Here is a 19,761-nt window from a genome sequence, read left to right as displayed (position 1 = left end):
CTCATATATATATATATATATATATATATATATATATATAAAGAGAGAGAGAGAGATAGCTGCTTACCATTTTGTTAGCATACTGCCAGCCTATAAGGAGCGAACAGGTGTTTTTGGTTAATCTGACATTGTACATGTGTTCAGTAAGATCGATTTGTTAGGAAAAGCTACTTAAATATGTTTTTTCAATAAAACATGATTTTTTAAGCTTTAAATATTTTATAAAAATCTTAAACCATCAATTTGCAATCACTCTTAATTGTGCATGCTCACCATCACTCGATGATGCATCAGCATCATTCATTACTTTTTTCAGGAAGACTGTATTTCACCAGTTCCTTGGGAAGGAAGTCAGCGAAGAGTGCAAGTTGCTGGAACTAGGAACCCCAAATAGTATCGCTCCAAAATCCAAAGTCCGTACGTACGCATCATATTTTTTGCCAAATCTGGTAACCACAAGTATAAACGCATAAATAAATAAAAAATTAAAGAACGAGAAAAAAAATGGAAAGGCTTTAATTTAAACGCCATACCATTCCCTCCACTCACTACCCCACGTGGTACCTCTCGATTCCCTCAAGATGATCCACTAGCAAGCCTGGTCCCACCCTTTTCCTTGAATCACGGTGCATATCAATCGTATATCAAAGGAAATGGACGGTAAGAGATGGTTGCGGCACCGGCATGAAACGGACGGTTCAGATGTGGTTCAGATATAGGGTCCTTCTGTCTTGGATTCAACCAAAGTCAGAGCTCAGGACGGTGAACGAAAAAAAAATTTGCATCAAGGATGTTAGCGTATAGAGTTTCCCCACGTGTCGGATATGTATTTGCCAGGGCCTAGCCGAAATTTTGCCTTGGGAACCGCGCTCTCGACGAGACTGCTAGCGGTTTTCGGGCGAGGGGGGAGTAGAAAACCGCCAATCTCCTGCCTATATATAAAACCCGAGCTCTCAGAATCCCAGAGAGAGAGAGAGAGAGGGCGGCCATCACGACGACGACGTCGACGATCGCCCCGAGGGAGACGACGACGATCGGAAGGTAACGTCGGAATCTGAGGTATTCGGTGTATCTCCGTCGAGAGATCTCTCGGTTTCCTCCTCCTTTTCCGTTTGGATCTCACGAAACTTCGAATTCTTTCTTTCTGTTTTGGTTCAGATCTCTCTCGGCGAGGAGCTCGAACGACGTCGCAAGAAGGGAATTTTTTTTTCTTTAGGGTTTCGGTGATGGGAAGGGGGAAGATCGTGATCAGGAGGATCGATAATTCGACGAGCAGGCAGGTGACGTTCTCGAAGAGGAGGAACGGCTTGCTGAAGAAGGCGAAGGAGTTGGCGATCCTCTGCGACGCCGATGTCGGCCTCATCATCTACTCCAGCACGGGGAAGCTCTACGATTTCGCTAGTTCCAGGTCAGTGAGCGATTTCGCGATCTTCTTATTCTTTTCCCTCTCTCTTTCTTCCGTTCCATTGGTTCTCTTGCTGTTGCTGCTAGTACTATCATCGTTATTGATGTCTTTGTGCTTTGCATTTGAATCTGACCATGATTCTTTGGTTCTCGTTTCGCGTGGCTAAATCCTGGATAATTTTCACTTTTGATGTGCGATTCGCGCTTCATAGTTTTATTTTAAGTTTTCTTGAGCACATTTCTTCTTGTTTGACTGTTTTTGTGGCGAGTGAGTTAGATGACTGCTGGAGAAGTGATTATCCCTCCAAATGATCAATTTGTCTTGTTTCTCTTTAGCTGTCTTTGTGTGAGTTAGCTGGATGCTAGAGAAATAATTATCTCCTCCAAATGATCATTTTTTTTCTTGTTTCCCTTTGGCTGTGATTGCATGAGTTAGTTGTACTGTTGGAGAGATGACTATGCTCTCTCTCTCTCTCTCTCTCTCTCTCTCTCTCTCTCTCTCTCTCTCTCTCTCTGACATTTATTAATACCGAAGACCAGAAGAGGCGTGTATATGAACTGTGGGAACTCCTGTAGCCTTTTATGCCTGATTTTATGGCTGGATAAAAAAAATACAAAGAGAATCATAGAATTTGATGATGCATTTATTCGTAATATTGCTTCGGTAACAGGTAGCTAGGTTTTCATGGTCGGAGCTTGTTCCATAGACTGAGGGATTGCAATTTGAGGGAGATGACATGTACTCTATCTGAATGATTTAACAATAAATGTAGAGATACTCTATCTGAATGGTATAACAATAAATGTAGAGATGAACTATTGATGGTAATAAATGTGCAGAAGGCAGTGAAATGAATTATTGATGACATGGAGACAACAACGAGATGAATTTGAAAATCGTGGGGGTTTGGTGGGCACCCTATTCCTACTACAATGGGAGGCACCGAAGAATTTAGAAACAATAAACACGGGAAGAAGCGGGGCTTTGCATTATTCGGGCGTCAACCAGAGGTTTTCAGCTGTGTTCCATGGCTACGGTTTATTCCATCTATCAGAATTCAACCGTGGAAAAGCTAACAGTCTTTTTCGCCTAATCATCTTTACCTATATTTCCTTCAAACTAAGGTAGTTTGAACTCAGCAAAAGCTACAATCCATTCCTTTTCGGACGTGAAATTATTAGTTTTTTTTTAATGCTCTTGAAAGAGGAATCCCACTGATGATAGAACGGCAACGGACATGGAAACTAAGGTGAGAAAGATCTACTTCATTCTCAGTAGCAGTCAATGCATTAGATTTTCTTTGATGTTGGTCGTACGTAGACAGGGATCCACGTGTGAGGAACCCTCACCGAAGCGAGGAAAACCCCGGGTGGGGCCCCACGAACAGCACCGGCTGCACATTGCATTAGTTGCTCGTTTCAACACATTTCATTTGCATCCATGCATTTTTTCTTCAACTACAAAATAACCTGCTGCATATCATCCTAACATAATCTGATTATACGCAAGGGACCTATGTTTATGGTGTTGAAGCTCCTCTTTCACGGCTAACAATAATTCAAGATTAATCGGAACTGATCAGAAGGAGAAAAAACTTGGGTACTTGCTCTCAAAATTTGTTGAGATCCCAAAATGGAGGATCCCATTTGTTCCCGTTAGGGTAGTTGAGCAAAAAAGGTTGCGCAAAGTGTCCATGACCTACGGGAGTCATCATTTCTTGAAAAAATGAATCTTGAAAATGCTTTTTCTCCTTATGATTCTATAATTGTGTTTGTCATATTTTAGGGCCTATAACTGCCTGACTCCTTTAAGCCATTGCACATTTGGTCTTTGTGTTCTATAATTCCATCTTCATTTCCCATCAATTCATGATCGTATCTAGTCATCTGAAGTGTACCTCTTGCATTACAATATAGAAGGTTAAGAAAATACTTGCTTGGATTTTCCAATCTAATTAAGTCCAATTAAGTATTTTTTTCTTTAATAAAATACTTAACTAGATTTGCAACATTTTCCAGAAAACTCAGCGGGAAGTGCTAGCCTTGAATTTTTCATGATTATATGTTCTGTTTGATCATACTTTGGCCAAGACATTGTTTTTGAGTCATAATTTCATTGGTACTTAATATGCCCTAGCTTATTTTGTATCAAGCATACCAGAACCAAATACTGGTACGAAACTCATTTGAAAAATGTTTATGAAAATCATCCTAATTGTTTCTTATACTCGTACCATCTCTAATAGAAATTCATTTTTTATTACATTATAAATGAGTTTCATACTTATTTCTATCATCTCTCTATACCCATAATAGTGTCATTACTACAAAATATTGTTTTCATTTAAATATCATGACTTATAAAGAAATTATAATACAACAATAATTGATTATGTATCGTTAGCTATTTTAATTCATAGGCATCTCTACGAATACTTCATATAGATGTTTTGAGAAATTATACAAATTCTAATTTCAAAACCACATCAATGTTTGCTAGAAAATTGTATCAAAATATTTTGAAACTACATTAATGTGTTCCAAGTAAAAGCATACCTAAAACTTTTTGAACCCTCACATACAAAAAACAAAAAGAAGAAAATGAGAGAGAGAGAGAGAGGGGCCAATGGAGCTAAGGACCCTATATGAACTGCAGCTTAATGCTTTGGAAATAATCTCATATTTGACTTATGCATTTATAAAGTTAAACACCTTACCATCCATATCTTATATCTCGTCTCCTTTTTTTTTAACCTCGTGTCTGTAGACCAAGAAATACCTATTCCACTACAGGTTTTCTTCATTATCTCATGTACAAAACAATCTAATAAAGTTCATAACACAACATTCTGAGAAACTCTCATCACCCATGTCACATAGGTACAGGTCTACTTAAGGTACATGGGGGCGACATGTGAATTTCTGAAAGTATGAGCATGGGGTACGACTAATATATATATATATATATATATATATATATATATATATATATATATATATATATATAGAGAGAGAGAGAGAGAGAGAGAGAGAGAGAGAGAGAGAGAGAGCTACTCACACGTTAGGTGCCAAATGAATGTACTACATGGGTTTTTCAGCCTTTTCATTTTGTTTTTAAATACAGATCGTATGTGATCTATGTACTTGATTTTATAGGGATCAGCTCTTGAAGCATTCTATTCTGGCACGAGGTTAAAAAAAAATCAAGGGTCCAAAATCTTTGTAAATTTTTAGGCTCCAAATATCATTTTTTTATCAAAAACACATGATCCAGGTGTGGATTCCTCGTAAATCAATCATGCCCAACACATTTATGGGGTCAGAACTGTGAAAAAAACACAGAAAGGGCAGAAAACCCCATTTAACACGTATGATTTTGCACCTAACGTGTGAGCAGCTACCAATTTCTCTCTCTCTCTCTCTCTCTCTCTCTCTCTCTCTATATATATATATATATATATATATATATATATATATATATATATATGCATGTGTGTGTGTGTTAATTGTTTAAGACAAAGATTGTAGATATGCATATATGCATGTCTATGTCAACCACAATAAAAAATGGATACAAACAACCATGATGAAAGAATGAAATGATTTGGCATATAGATAATGTGCCAAATTTAGATCGAGTCACATATTTTGGGCTTTTATAGTATACCATAATACCAGCCTTGTGACAATCTGTTTGGTATGGAAACACATACGAACTCTTTAATGGAATGAAAATTGAAGAAAGTTTTAGCTCTAGTTTCTTTGAAAATGGTAAAACACATTTTGACCATTCAGGGCCGCTGGTTTCTCTAGTTTTATCTCTATTTTTTACAGCTTTACGTCTGTTATAGTTTTGCTTTGTTTGGACTACCTGTTATTTGTGTATAATGGGTGTGATATGTCGTCCAAGGTTGTTAAATGCGATGAGGCGAAGTGAGGCATTGAGCCTGTTATGAAGCGAGGCGTAAGCCTCGAGGCATTGAAGCGTAAGCTTCATGATCAAAATAATAAAATATATAATATTAATAAAATAATGAAAAATTTAAATAAAAACTACTAATAAACGACAATATAAAATAAATACTACTTTCCTATAATTAACTCGTATTATTCATTTTCTTATATGCATGCACATGTAAACTACAATTAAGTTAGACTCATAGTGCAAGATAAAACAAGTTATATCTACAATCATGAAATCATATTGAATACAACGAGGGCTCCGCTTGTATGGTAGGAGCTGTTAGTTCACGTCACCATGTGTTAATACGTTGAGAGTTCAAAACCTAATGGAATGTTGTGTAATTCCAACATGCACACACACTTATACTCATTTATCCAACAATTCGTGGTAAAGATCAAGTGCCACCAAATGAAAGCTGAAAGAAGCTACTTCCATTAACACATCTGGTGGTCGGTGGTTGGGCTTATATATGTTCAGTTCTTAAAGAGTTTGTTTGAACTAGTAAAATGGGTTTGGTGAGTTGAACACGAACAACAGGTGTTGAACTCAATTCGGCTCTTACATGCTACTTGAATAATAACGATCGTATCTTAAATATATTTTATATCCCAACAAGTTCAAATCCTATTGCTTAAAGTCTTGAAACAATGCAATTTCTTTGGCAACTGAGCCAACTCTGAGTTCCCTCAATATGTCTAGAGTTCACTACCTGATTCACAAACTTGATACTCCCCCAAGTCCCCAACCACCACTCAAAGAGTCAAAACCCCAAACACCAAAAGCCCCCCAAAATGCCTTCCACCCATACCCCAAGCAAACCTCAAAACCCTAATCCCCACCATCCAAACAGCCCCACCCTATTTGCCCAATTCTGCAACTCCCCTGAACCAAAACCCCTCACACCACCACCAACCAAAACCATAAAAAAGAATGGCTACCAAAACCCACCTCGTCCTCAAGACCCGCAACCCCACCACCATCATCACCACCACCTGCAGAAGGATCACCACCACCCCATTCTTCCTTCAAGAGACACAACTCCAAGAACCACCAACAACAACAATGCCTCTCCCACCGAACCCATCAACGGGCAGCCCTCTGTACCAGGAGAACTTGTGCAGCCCTCACCCGGACACCCTCTTGTCCCAATCATTGGTCCCTCTGGGACTCATCGACCAGACATCGTCACAGCGGATCCAGGCGTTCTCCCAGACGCTCGACCTTGCCAGCCTCCTCAACGTCTTCACCGACTTGATGACCTCGCAGCGGTGGTCCAACCTTGAAGTGCATGCCTTAGAAGTGGAGCGTGCCTCGATGTGAGGCGTGTGCTTCACCCATGTGAAGTGTGCACTTCAAGCCTGCAAACGCCTCATACAACACCTCAGTTCCTTGAGCTTGCGCTTTGCCTCTGAGGCGTACGCTTCATGTACTGAGGTGTTCGCCTCTCACAACACTGATCTCGTCACACCTATTTATACATTCTTTGTGGTTTATCTGCTGAATCAATAATACTTAATTTTCATTCAAAAAAAACAAAAGAAAATGGTAAAACTTTTGGTGTAAAAGAAGGAACTGACCAATATCATCTCTCTCTCTCTCTCCATTTTCTTATTTGTCAATGAAATCTCTTTCTTCAGTTAGCCAAACCACCCTTGCAGTGTCACATCATCAATCTTGCTTCATAAAAAGCTAGGAGAGATATTTGTTTATTTAGTGCCAGTCCATCTATAGCGGTCGTATCAATTCTACTGAGTTATTGAGTTTGGATGAGACTACTATCAGTTGACGAGCAAAACCAGTAGGGGAAGGTGCATACCTATTACATCAAGTGTAGACACCGGGCTTTCCTAAGAGAGACAACCGCAATAATTTGATATTGGTAAGTTCCTTCTTTTTACACCAAAGGTTTTATCATTTTCAAAGAAATTGGAGCTATAACTTCAATTTCCATTCAATTAAAGAGTTTGTATGTGTTTCCATGTATGGTCATAAGGTTGGTATACTATAAAAGCCCAAAATATGTGACTTAGTCAGTGTTGTTAAAAGCACGCAAAAGGCGTGCCTTGCCTTGAGGCATGGCCCTCTACGTCTCAAGGCGCCAGCCTAAGGTGTGAAGAAGAATAAGGATTTTTTTATATAATCAGTTTCTCAATTATATATGTTATATATTTAAAACAGATATACATACATGTTAGGACATAATCCTGTTATGCTATGTAGTTTTTTTCAAAGCTATATAATTTGTTTTTAAGTTATTTAATTAGTTTCTCTAATATATAATTAGTTTCTCAGTTATATAATCAGTTTCTTAGTAAGTTTTTTATAGTTTTTTTAATCATGTTATGTTGTGTGATTTTTTTCACAGCTATATAATTTGTTTCTAAGTTGTATAATTAGTTTCTCAATTATATAATCAGTTTCTCAGTTATATAATCAGCTTCTCAGTTACTTTTACATGTTAATCTCATATTTTTTAGTATTTATTTGAGATTTTCTATTTCTTATTAATTGTTGCTTCATCAATAAAGCATTTTTTATTTATTTGTATTTTTAGATATATTTTTATAGTTTTTTTTAAGTTTTCAAAAAAAAAAATTGAGGCTTACGCTTTACAACTCGCCTCAGTTTTTGGTGGAGCGCCTCGCTACGCCTCAACGCTTTTCACAACATTGGACTCAGTAAATCCTCATCCTACTCTATCTATTGCAAGCTGAGGGGCATTGATTCTTACCCCAAATCTTAATTTTCGTACAAAAATAAATGATTAATGATACAAATAAGATCTATCTGGCAGCATAAACTGGTTTTATTTCTTTGAGCAATGCGCAAATGAAAATAGAATATTTGATTACAAGCAATGGAAGTGTCACATTCCTAAAAGAAGAGTTTACTAAGGTTTTTCTTTTAGTGAGAAAACATCTCCATTTATAGGTCCATGATCCACACACCTCATAAACCACCCAAAAAGAGTTATTTTCTATTTGATATATTTGGAGTGTAAGAAGTTGATAGGACAATACTAGAAATAGTGATCCATCTGCAATTAAAAAATGTGTTTTAAATTGGTTCATTAAAATTTGAGAAAAAATCATATATATATATATATATATATATATATCATCTTTTTAAAGTCCAGCCCTTCTTCAGTTGGTGAAGGAATGGCATTCAGAAGCTATTAATCAAATCCACATATACTATCATGATTGTGGTAGAAGCAGAGGAGATAATACCAACTTTCATCCATAGGACATGACATAGATATACAGTTAAAGCAATGTTGTTACTTAAAATGGATTCAAGCCTATTTTTATCTAAATTTACTTCAAAAAAATCTTTTTATTGAAAGTGTTCATTATAATGTAAATTTGTAGTAAAAACATAGATTTTGAAAAGCTAAACTCTTTTATCATAAAAAAGATGTTTCTAATTTCAGAAGCATGAAACTGCACACTTTCTTTGTTTACGCTTATGACTCGCTTCTGAAAATGAAAATCTTGTTTCTGAGGTTTTAAGAATCGTCTTATAAATATCAATCCAGCATTAGCATACTTAACTCAATGATAGATCTCAAGTAGTGACAACTTCTAGTCTTTGCTAGTTAATTCCTTTATCGTGACTTCAACCTCACATATAAGTGCATGTATAGGGAATGCAATGAATGCCAAAACTGTGAATTATGCTCATAGCTTCAAAAATGCACCTTGAAACATTGAAATTTCAATATTGGACCATAACAAAACCTATAGAATTCAAATTATAGTCTATCAACCTTGGATTACGTGCACAATTTATGCCTTGGTCACGAATTCTTGCAATAAGTCGAAACACAAAAATTCTAATAAAATTTTGACATTAATTTTTTTAGTATATCACAACTATAACCATTATTGTTTTTATTTAATACTATTTTATTTTTAATTTCTTTATATTTTCTAATTTGATAAAATTCTCGTATTTCTCCAACATAAATTTCTAAAAAAAATCCTGGGAGCTTCCTGCCGACAAATTATGAAGAAAAAGCTTTGGAAATTATACAATTATGGGAATTTTAGGGTTTACTGAGGCCTCTCCACTTACCTCCTTGCTATAAATATGCACCAAATTGACAGAAGCTGCTTGCTCATGAAGGATGCTATATTGGATGGTTGTTTGACCTCTTCATCCTAAAAATATGACGGAAACTGACTGACATATTATTTCTCCTCTGTAGTGGAGGCTGGAACATGATCAAATGGTAAACTATTTCACTACCCTAAATTAGATTTCATTAGCCCTTAATGCGGATAGTATACCTTTGATCAATCACATTACGTTTTGCTCTTAGCTTGCAAGCACTTTCTGACAATTTGCTGTGAAACGTCGAACTGATGGTTTTGTCAACCAACTCCAGTCTAAAATGTTTCTTTTAATTGAACTGCCTTGATTATTCTGAAAACCTACTTCATAAAGTTTGAGTATAAGAAGCAAGTATACCCAATCTACTATTATATAACAAATTTCGCAGCTCTGTCTGTCTTTTTATTTTCTAGGTTTGATAGTTTATTCATCTTTTTTTATGCATATACCCATGCATCTTCTTTTTCTTTCACATATGTGAATTTTGAAGCTTTCACCATTGTAATTCATCGACTAACAAGCTTATCCATCCTCAGAAAGAAGTGTCATAAGATTTTAGACTAAAAAACTCTGAAAACAGAAAAGTGGGTTATCCAAAAATAATTTTTGGATCAAAAAATGGATCCAAATACAAGATGAGAGAGTTGTGGGGTCCACTCTTCAAGTTGGAAGCATTTCTTCCTCAGTTGAACAGGGGAACTTGAAATCTTTAACGCCGAGCTTTACCTTGAGAGTGGTAATACCTCATACGCCAAATGCTATAAAAGAAACAGGCTTGATAGTGTAAGCTACCATCAAGGCTCGAAAAAACACAAAAAACACAAAAAAGTATGTGAAAGTTAGGAAAATCACAATTGAAATAATATAATAAATGAAATAAATACATAAAGAGGACCAAATCTCACATCGGGTTTAGGTAGCCCTTTTCAACGATGGTGACAAGTGCGGTAGAACTCGAACAACAGTCCGGCTAAGCGTGGGCTCCAAAAGGCTAGGTGAGATAAGAGATCTGGATTCTAGGCTATATTAGATAGGCTTAACTGAGTTAGACCTACCTAAGCAGGGTTAGGACGATAGCTTCTAGAAGACTAGGTTGAGTATATAGATATTGTTCCTACATATCCAAAATCTAAAGATCCAGATTCATCCATGAATGAGGTGGTGAGAACTGATTGGTGGAGGATTTGGATGTATCTTTCTTATTGGCTGGAGGTTTCCTAACTTGGGAACTAAGGAAGAGATGGACCAAAAACCCTTTAGGACTCTAGGTACTTAGGCTATGTTCAAGGAATCATGTTTCACGAGTTTAGGAGATAATGATAAAGACATAGGGAGGCTAATATCCATATGGTGTTTGTTTTTGGACCAAATAAACCGCTAACGACAATCCATAAATGTTATTATGAACATGTGTCATGGATATGATGAAATTGCATAAAGGTTTTAGAAAAAAATGATATGGTTAAGGTCCATATAAAAATTCTTTTGTGCATCATATTTAGGGGTGTCAATGGGTAGGGTTTGACCAGAACCTACCTGTACCAAACCCTATAGGGTCAAGGTTCGGTGATAAAGAATGAGGTCCGAATAGATTCTGGGTCTGGACTAAAAGATCCAATTAGTATATAGAACTGGGTATGGTTTGTGAAATTTCATTCTATACCCGGGCCTGACCCGAGTTTCGGTTAAGACCCATGATTTTTCAATGTAAAAAAATTTATAAATTAAAAGCAATATTTTACGGGGTATGGACCAGGTCTAGTTCATGTAATTTTTATAGGGTCCAGGTATAGTTTTCCATATAGCAGACCCGATAGGATCAAGTTCCAGACCCATATATACTCGCACTTTTAATTGGATCCAGGTTTGCACTTGCCTGGGTCCGAATCAGATCTGACCGGTACACCCCTAATCATATTATCTCTATATCCTACTTTACATTTAAGATAAACATCTCTTGGGTTATTAGAAAAAAAATAAACATATTTAGTTACCTCTTTTTGCCTGTCATTACAAATTAATAACTACTTAGATTGCCATCTGGAAGCTTACACTTCATAGTATATTGAAAATTGTTTCTTGACTTGATTCAAAATTTGCACAACTACCTCTCTTTGTTTGCGAGCTCCCGCTCGCATGCACACACACACATAAAAGAAAATGTTATGGTGGCTCTGTACAATACGGTGGTAGACACACCTGTTTTAACGGATTTAGCGATTGAACGTTAGATCTAGCTGCAAAGATGTGCTTAACATTCTTTATTCAATAAAATGGGTCACAATTAATGAAAAATAGGGAATTTTTTTAGATGGTGAAAAATTAATGCATCATTAAAAGGTGAAAAATTAATGGTGGTAATTTTTTAGATGGTAAAAAATTAATGGGGTCACAATTCATGAAAATTAGTGTGATTTTTTTTATGAAAAAAACAAAATGGTATAAAGCATTTGAGGAAACATGAACCAAAGTTAGATTTTGCTTTGGGAGCTTAGATCTATGTAAATCAAGTGTGTTCTACAAGTTATGGTGATATGCTACCACAATAGTAGCTCTCTCTCTCTCTCTCTCTCTCTCTCTCTCTCTCTCTCTATATATATATATATATATATATATATATATATATATATATATATATATATATATATATATATATATATATACTGTCCAAAGGAAGCTCCAAAATCTCCCCTTCTCTAATGCTTGAGCATCTCATCATATATTTGTTCTTTATAATTTATTTAATAAGAAATATGCTTTACACAGACTTTATAACATATAGGCATTTTATGGCTCACAATGCATTTAAAACTTTGCAGTATAAAGTATTGTGTGCCATTGATTTTTAGCGCCTTCAAAAACACATCTAAACATTGAAAATTCATAATTCAAAACATGTCGCTCACTAAATAAATGATAAAAATCCAATATGTAAAGCTTGATCTATGAAAAACTCATTCATTAGAGAAGGAACATCATTGATTATCATCAGTTGTAGTCTTTTGACCTTCCTTTGGTTGGATGGTCCTAGCCAATGAGTCGGGTTTACCCAGACCAAACCCTATAGGGTCTGGGTATGGTGATAAATAACAAGACCCGATTAAGATCTGGGTCTAGACCCGAAGGTCCGATTAATACACGGATCTGGGTATGGTTTGTGAAATTTTATACCAGACCTAGTCTCGACCCGAGTTTCGATTAAGACCCACAATTTTTCAATGTAAAAATAATAAAAAATTTATTTTACTGGGTATGGTCTGGGTCTGCAGTTCTTATCCGGTCTGGTTATGGATTCTCTTATAGTGGACTTGATTAGACCTGGGCCCAGACTCGGACCTGATGCCATACCGAAAATCAGGCCCAAGTCTGGTTCTAACTGAGCCCGAACCAAACCTGACCCGTTGACACCCCTACATGGTCTCTCTCTCTCTCTCTCTCTCTCTCTCTCTCTCTCTCTCTCTCTCTCTCTCTATATATATATATATATATATATATATATATATATAGTGGTAATACTTTACCACCATAACACTTGATTTACATAGATCTAAGCTTCAAATGCATGATCTAACCTGTTGATTATGTTCCACTGAAATATGATGTTTTTATATCATTTCTAGATCACATTTATTATCATGAATTGTGAGCGGTTGATTTTCACTCTCTAAACTAGGATCTTATAATGTATTAGACACAATCAAACCTTATAACATAGTAAATAAACCATGATAAATGCATTTGTTTTAATCTACCATTGGTGGCTAGATCCATACAAACGAGTGTGTAGGACCATATGGTATTATGGTAGAGTAGCTCTCTCTCTCTCTCTCTCTCTCTCTCTCTCTATATATATATATATATATATATATATATATATATATATATATATATATATATATATATATATATATACACACAATATTATGGTGATTTTATACCACCATACTTTTGTGGGTGTGGGATGTAGCCATCAAATGTTAGATCTAGTTGCAAAGCTGTGCTTAACATGGTTTATTTAATATTTTAGAAAGTTTTTACATGTTTAATATACCAAAAGATTTTTGTATGCCATTTTTTATATGGTGAAAAGTTGATGGCTCACAATTCATGAAATTGAGGGTGATTTAAAATGTTATAAAGCATTTGAAACGGCTTCAATGGTAAACATGATTCAAAGTTAGATTTTGCTTTTGGAGCTTAGATTTATGTAAATCAAGTGTGTACTACTAATTTATGGTGGTATGGATCCCATCATTTGACATAGGATGAGTTTCATCTTACATTCATTCTTAGCAGTCCAATCAATGGCTAGGATTAGTCCACATTTTCACTTGGATGTGGACTCACCCTAGCCGTCTGGATGGCTAGGATCAACGTAGGATAGGATCTTTTTTGTATGATGATATGGTTCCACAATATAAGCTCTCTCTCTCTCTCTCTCTCTCTCTCTCTATATATATATATATATATATATATATATATATATATATATATATATGCCACTAGAATATGTTAACAGGGAATATATGAACTGAGATTTTTCATGAGTTTTTTATTTTTTTCTAAAATTTTACATCTAGATGCATGGTTTTATAGAAAGAGACTCTAGGATCATCCCAATATGATGCATAAGAAGGATCTTTTAAGGCTTAAAAATCAATGACTCATAATTTTTGTAAATATTTAAGTATTCAAAAATCATATTTTTCATAAAAATTACATGATCTAACAGTCGATTCCTAACAAATAGACCACAGCGAATGCATCTGCAAAGTTGAATTTGCTAAAAAAGTGTAAAAAATGCCTAGTTCACACTCGGGTTCACATATTTTCAGTTAACATATCTAGTGATTATATATATATATATATATATAGTGACAAGAATATGCTAGGCATGGTCAATTTGTTAGGAATCAACCACTGGATCATGTATTTTTTATGAAAAAATGTGATTTTTGAATGCTTGAATATTTATGAATAATATGAGTCATTGATTTTAAAGCCTTAAAAAGTCTCATTTATGCACCAAAATTGGATGATTAAGGGCAGGTTCTTGTAAAACCCAGCATGTAGATCACATCCATATTGTTAAATTCAAGAGAAAAGAACAAAAAAAACATGAAAATCATGATTCACACATTAGTTCTCATATTCTACCGACTATATATATATATATAAACTCTTAAACTATCTCTTAAACCATCCTAATAACAGCTTAAAAGGGACAACGCATCTGGTGAACTCATATACTTATTTTCTATAACTTAATAACCATGTAACAGATTAAGCATTTTTTGTGTTTAGATGATATTTAGTGATAAAAAAATCAATGGCTTATATTGCAAAAAAAACATAAAATAAAAAAAACAATAATTTTCATTAAATATTCAATCAGAAGTGCATTTAAAAGTTAGGATTACGCAAAAAAAATGTGCAGCTATATCTTTTAGAAGGATTTAGAACAGTTTAAGACATGATCAGTTTTAAGAGCTCCCTCTCTCTCTCTTTAAGTAAATAATTCTACTGATGTCTGTAACCTATACTACTGATATCTTTGTTTTCCCCTTGGATAATGACTAGTGGGAAGTAAGAAAGAACCTACTTAACAAACCCAAAATTGTTAAAACCCCTCAAATTACAACGGCAATAAAAGAAAGCAAAAGGATCAGTGTCTTCACACTATATCCATGTAGTCATAAGCCCAGTTAAAAAAAAAATTAAAAGGACAGTCCCAGCCCAGCCCTGATTCCATATGAAATAGATTTTTATCCATTTTTGTAGCCCAGTCCTAGCCCAGCCCAGTCCTGACTGCAGCAAATAGTTTGATTTGTCCATATGAAATTGATTTTTATTAATAATTGTAGCCATTTTTTACTTCATCTAAAAAAAAAATCCCGGGGGCGCTGCCCCCAAACCCCCAAAATTTTTTTTTTGCTACACCCCTGTTTGCCCCCCCCCCCCCCCCATGAATCCTAGCTACGCCCCTGCATGTAGTAAATAATATTGAAAGACCTAATAGATGCCACAAAAACGGAAAACGAGTCCATCCTCCAAACGTCCATCCCCATCATTTAGCTGATGATAGAGATCACAGTAAATTCCCAAGGCAACTCCAATTTTGAAATGGGAATGTCTAGCCATGCACCATAATATTTAACCATTTTCTTTTGCTTCCAATAATTCATCAATTTGCGGGGAAGAAAACTACCCGGCAGAATGGATAAAAACCACTATCGTGTGCTTGTGCAGACCTCAGGTGCGTTCAACATGATAAGAATCACATCTTGGATTGTATTTTTCCAACATATTCTGTAGCAAATTTTAGTTGTGGCATGTGGGTTGTGGAAGCTCCTGAAAAGCATGCATGACAAATTTTCATGTTATAAAGCACTTTTCTAGTACACAAATTGCATGCAGATGCACACCAAATGTTGAAGCCTAATTATGATTTTGACCACTCTCAATTGGTTCAAATAGGAAAGGACTTAGAAAACCAGTTTTGTGAAATTCTCTTATTGAGAAAAAAAAACATCCGATGAAAGACAAGATTTATCCATTGGTAGCATAACCTTTCATCTTCCAGGTGAAGTGGAGAAGTGAATGAGAGAGAAAAAAATAATAATTGTTAGACGGTTAATGTAATTGGATATCATCTTCCATCAGTAGATGCTTACACTTAAAGATGAGATACAGACTCATGTTCGTATATTTGTTTTAGATCTCATAAGATTTTATTAGTTGAGACAGTCTGAGAACTTCAGTTGCCAGGTCAAATGATTAGTTGCATGCAGACTCTATTTTCTAAATGCCACTTTAGGAGGACGTGTTTGAAAATGGGGTGGAGGTTCCGCTCGGGGAACTTTCCCCCTTTTTCAGTGGGGCCCAACACAGAATTGTGAAACCAAATAATGCACTTCACGTGAATTTAATTAATCCCCGCACCACAGTGCACATCACCTATGTAAGTGTACACTAGCACCTCATTTTTAAATGTCTGGTTGTATGCAGTACTGCCCAGTCGCTACATTGTAGTTGCAATGCGACATGTTCCCACTGCCAGGAGATGACGGCATTTCTTCTAATATTATCAAGGGGGAGTTCTGTCAACCACATTTGCTTCAAGCCCTGAAACTGAACATACATTCAATTCTGGTACAGGATGCATAATGACCAACATTTCCTCCTATATAGAAAGCCGGAAACCTCACCTCTATGATTTCACTATTGAGATGGCTTCCAACTCTCAGGACTTAGAATCATTCATCATCCCAAGGCAGTCCTCATGAAGTCAGTTTTCACCAGCAGGCATGTCATGCCATTATAGGTACCGAAACCCTTCTTGGAGCTCCCATGTAAAACTAAGAGTATCTCTCTAAAAACTTAGTCACACCCTATCAATATAAACCAACATGAGAATTTTGTTGAGGCGTTCCCTACTGAGCGACGTGCTGTACTCTATAAACCCGGAGGCAGTGATAAATGGGCAAGGGTTGCTATGTCGTTGCCCAGAAGCGATGCATCACACCAGCGCTTGGGTGTGGTGTCAAATAGGCAAAGGTTCCCTCACTTTGTTGGACGGGTGAGGATAAAGAAGATAGTTCAAGACCATAAAATTAGGTTAGCCACTTGGAACATAGGGTCTTTAACTGGTAAGTTGGTAGAGTTAGTAGATGTTGTGTGTAGGAGAAAGATGAATATTTTATGTCTACAAGAGACCAAATAGGTAGGTAAGAAAGCAAAAGTGATAGAACCTTGGAGATTGGTATAAAGGAATAAATAAGAATAGGAATGGAGTAGGGATTGTTATTAGTCGTGAGTTTATAAATAATGTAGTTGAGGTTCGTAGGAAGGGTGATAAAATTTTACTTATTAAATTAGTATTAAGTACGGATATTATTAATATTATTAGTGTTTATGCACCTCAAATATGTTTAGATGATTTCATTAAGCGTCAATTTTGAAAAGATTTAGATGGAGTAGTACAAGAGATATCTTATGAAGAAAAACTTTTCATCGGCAGTGACCTTAATGTACATGTAGGCATTAATAGGGATGTATTTGAGAGTATCCATAGAGGCTATGGTATAGGATAAAGAAACGAAAGTAGAGAAAGGATTTTAGATTTTGGTTTGTTCTATAATATGATCTTAGCAAACACTTGGTTTAGGAAGATGGAGTCTCACCTAGTAACATTTAAAAGTGGGGTTAATACGAGTCAGATAGATTTTTTTACTTAAAAAGAGAGATAGGGGGTGTTGCATCAATTGTAAGGTTATACTAGCTACACAACATAGAGTCTTAATTTTAGATCTTACAATTAGAAAATGTCGCAAAAGGGATAAACATAGAATAGATCCTAGAATTGAGTGGTGGGCACTGAAAGGAACTAAACAAGGAATGTTTGTAGAGCAGGCAGTTAAGAAAGTTGATTAGTGTCTCGAGGAAGATTTAGAATCAATGTGAAATAAGATAGCGGGTGGTATGAGAAAGGTGGCTAAGGAGGTATTGGGTGAGTCTAAAGGCGGTATACCGCTAGGTACATCATGGTGGAAGGAGGATGTCAATTTAGCTATTAAGGTTAAAAGAGTGTGTTATAGAAATCTAAGTACGAGTCGTGATAATGATAATTTGGAGAAGTATATGATAGTAAAGAAGAAAGCTAAAAAAGTTACTAGCTTTGATAAGCTATTTAATGGAAGTCATGCTCAGGATCTTGGAGACTTCTTCATTCCTTTTCATGAGATGAATCGTGACTTCATGCGCAAGATTCAAAAGAAAGAAATTGCAGAAGCTTTGAAGAAAATGAAATCAAGAAAGACAGTTGGTCCAGATGGTATACCTATCGAGGCTTGAAAATGCTTGGGTGGAAAAGGTTTAGAATGGTTGACAAATTTTTTAACAAAATTTGGCGGACAAATAAGATGTCTAATGAGTGAAGGAAGAGTACTTTGGTGCCTCTATACAAGAATAAGAGTGATATACAAGATTGCACAAACTATCGTGGTATAAAAGTCATGAGTCATACTATGAAACTTTGGGAGAGGGTGATTGAGTATAGGTTGATGAAGGTTGTCATGATATCGAAAAATCAATTTGGTTTTATGTCTGAAAGATCAACTATGGAAGCTATACATCTTCTTAGACAACTTATTGAGAGATATAGAGAGGAACAAAGATTTGCATATGGTTTTTATTGATTTGGAGAAGGCATACGATAAAGTACCTAGAGATGTTCTCTAGTAGATAATGATAAAGAAAGGTGTTTCTCTCAAGTATATTAGTATAATTAAATATTTGTACGAAGGAATAGTAACCAATGTCCGCACTTGTGGAGGGGTGACAACCAATTTTATCACTAATCCGTCGTTACTTAGCGATGGAATAGCGACTCTAATTTTTCGTAACTACTTGTCAATAGAAGAAAAACAAATTAGCGACGGATTTAGCGAGGGAATTTTTCCCTCGCTAAATCCGTCGCTAATTTTTTATTTAAACCGCCCATCAAAAGCGCAGAATTTTCCCTCTCCCCGTTCAAAATTTAAACCGACCGAGCGATTTAAACTAACTTCTGAAGGAATGATATTGAAGGACAACGACGAGGCAGAGCAGATAGTTGCTGGAGGACGGCGATGTCGAAGAGCGCGCCGGTTCACGGAGGACAGCGATGAGGCAGAGCGGCCGGTTGCTGGAGGACGACAACGTCGGAGAGCGCATCAGTTCAAGGAGGACGGCGATGAGGCAGACCGTCCGGTTGCTGGAGAACGACAACGCCGGAGAGCGTGCCGGTTCACAGAGGACGGTGACAAGGCAGAGCGTTTGGTTGCTGGAGGACGGCGACGCCAGAGAGCGCGCCGGATCACAGAGGATGGCGACGAGGCAGAGCGTCCGGTTGCTGGAAGACGGCGATGCCACAGAGCATGTTGATTCATGGAGGACGGCGATGCCGAAGAGCGCACCGGTTCACAGAAGACGACATTACAGATATCGAAGGACGGGCAGTCCCTTTGCAATGCCTGGCGGGTGTGGTACAAGTCTGGCTTATTGCTGCCGGAATACCGCCCGACAGGGAGCAAATTTTTTTATTTTTTTTTAAAATTTAGCGATGGATTAGTGACAGATAATGTCTGTCACTAATCTATCGCAAATTAAGGACGAAAGTAACGATAGATAATTTTGACGCAAATTAGTGAGCAAAAATTTGCGATGGACGATATCCATCGCTAAACAGTTTAGCGATGGATATCGTCTATTCGCTAATCCACGATTTTTTTGTAGTG

General features: G+C 36.4%; 1 protein-coding gene across 1 annotated transcript in view; it reads left to right on the top strand.

The window, feature by feature from the left end:
• The first annotated feature begins 1,197 nt into the window (after window positions 1–1,197).
• LOC149841668 (MADS-box transcription factor 23-like) overlaps window positions 1,198–19,761 on the top strand; it is a 46,044-nt gene continuing 27,480 nt past the window's right edge. The window contains exon 1 of the mRNA XM_089998636.1: window positions 1,198–1,408. Coding sequence (XP_089854762.1) covers window positions 1,227–1,408 — 182 coding nt within the window. The 5' untranslated portion in view covers window positions 1,198–1,226. The remainder of the gene's footprint in view (window positions 1,409–19,761) is intronic.

The sequence above is a fragment of the Nuphar pumila genome, chromosome 3 (genome assembly GCF_984573655.1).
Source record: "Nuphar pumila chromosome 3, dmNupPumi1.hap1.1, whole genome shotgun sequence".
NCBI classification, from domain to species: domain Eukaryota; kingdom Viridiplantae; phylum Streptophyta; class Magnoliopsida; order Nymphaeales; family Nymphaeaceae; genus Nuphar; species Nuphar pumila.
Note: the sequence above shows the minus strand (reverse complement) of the source record. Positions and strands in the feature narration are given on the sequence as shown.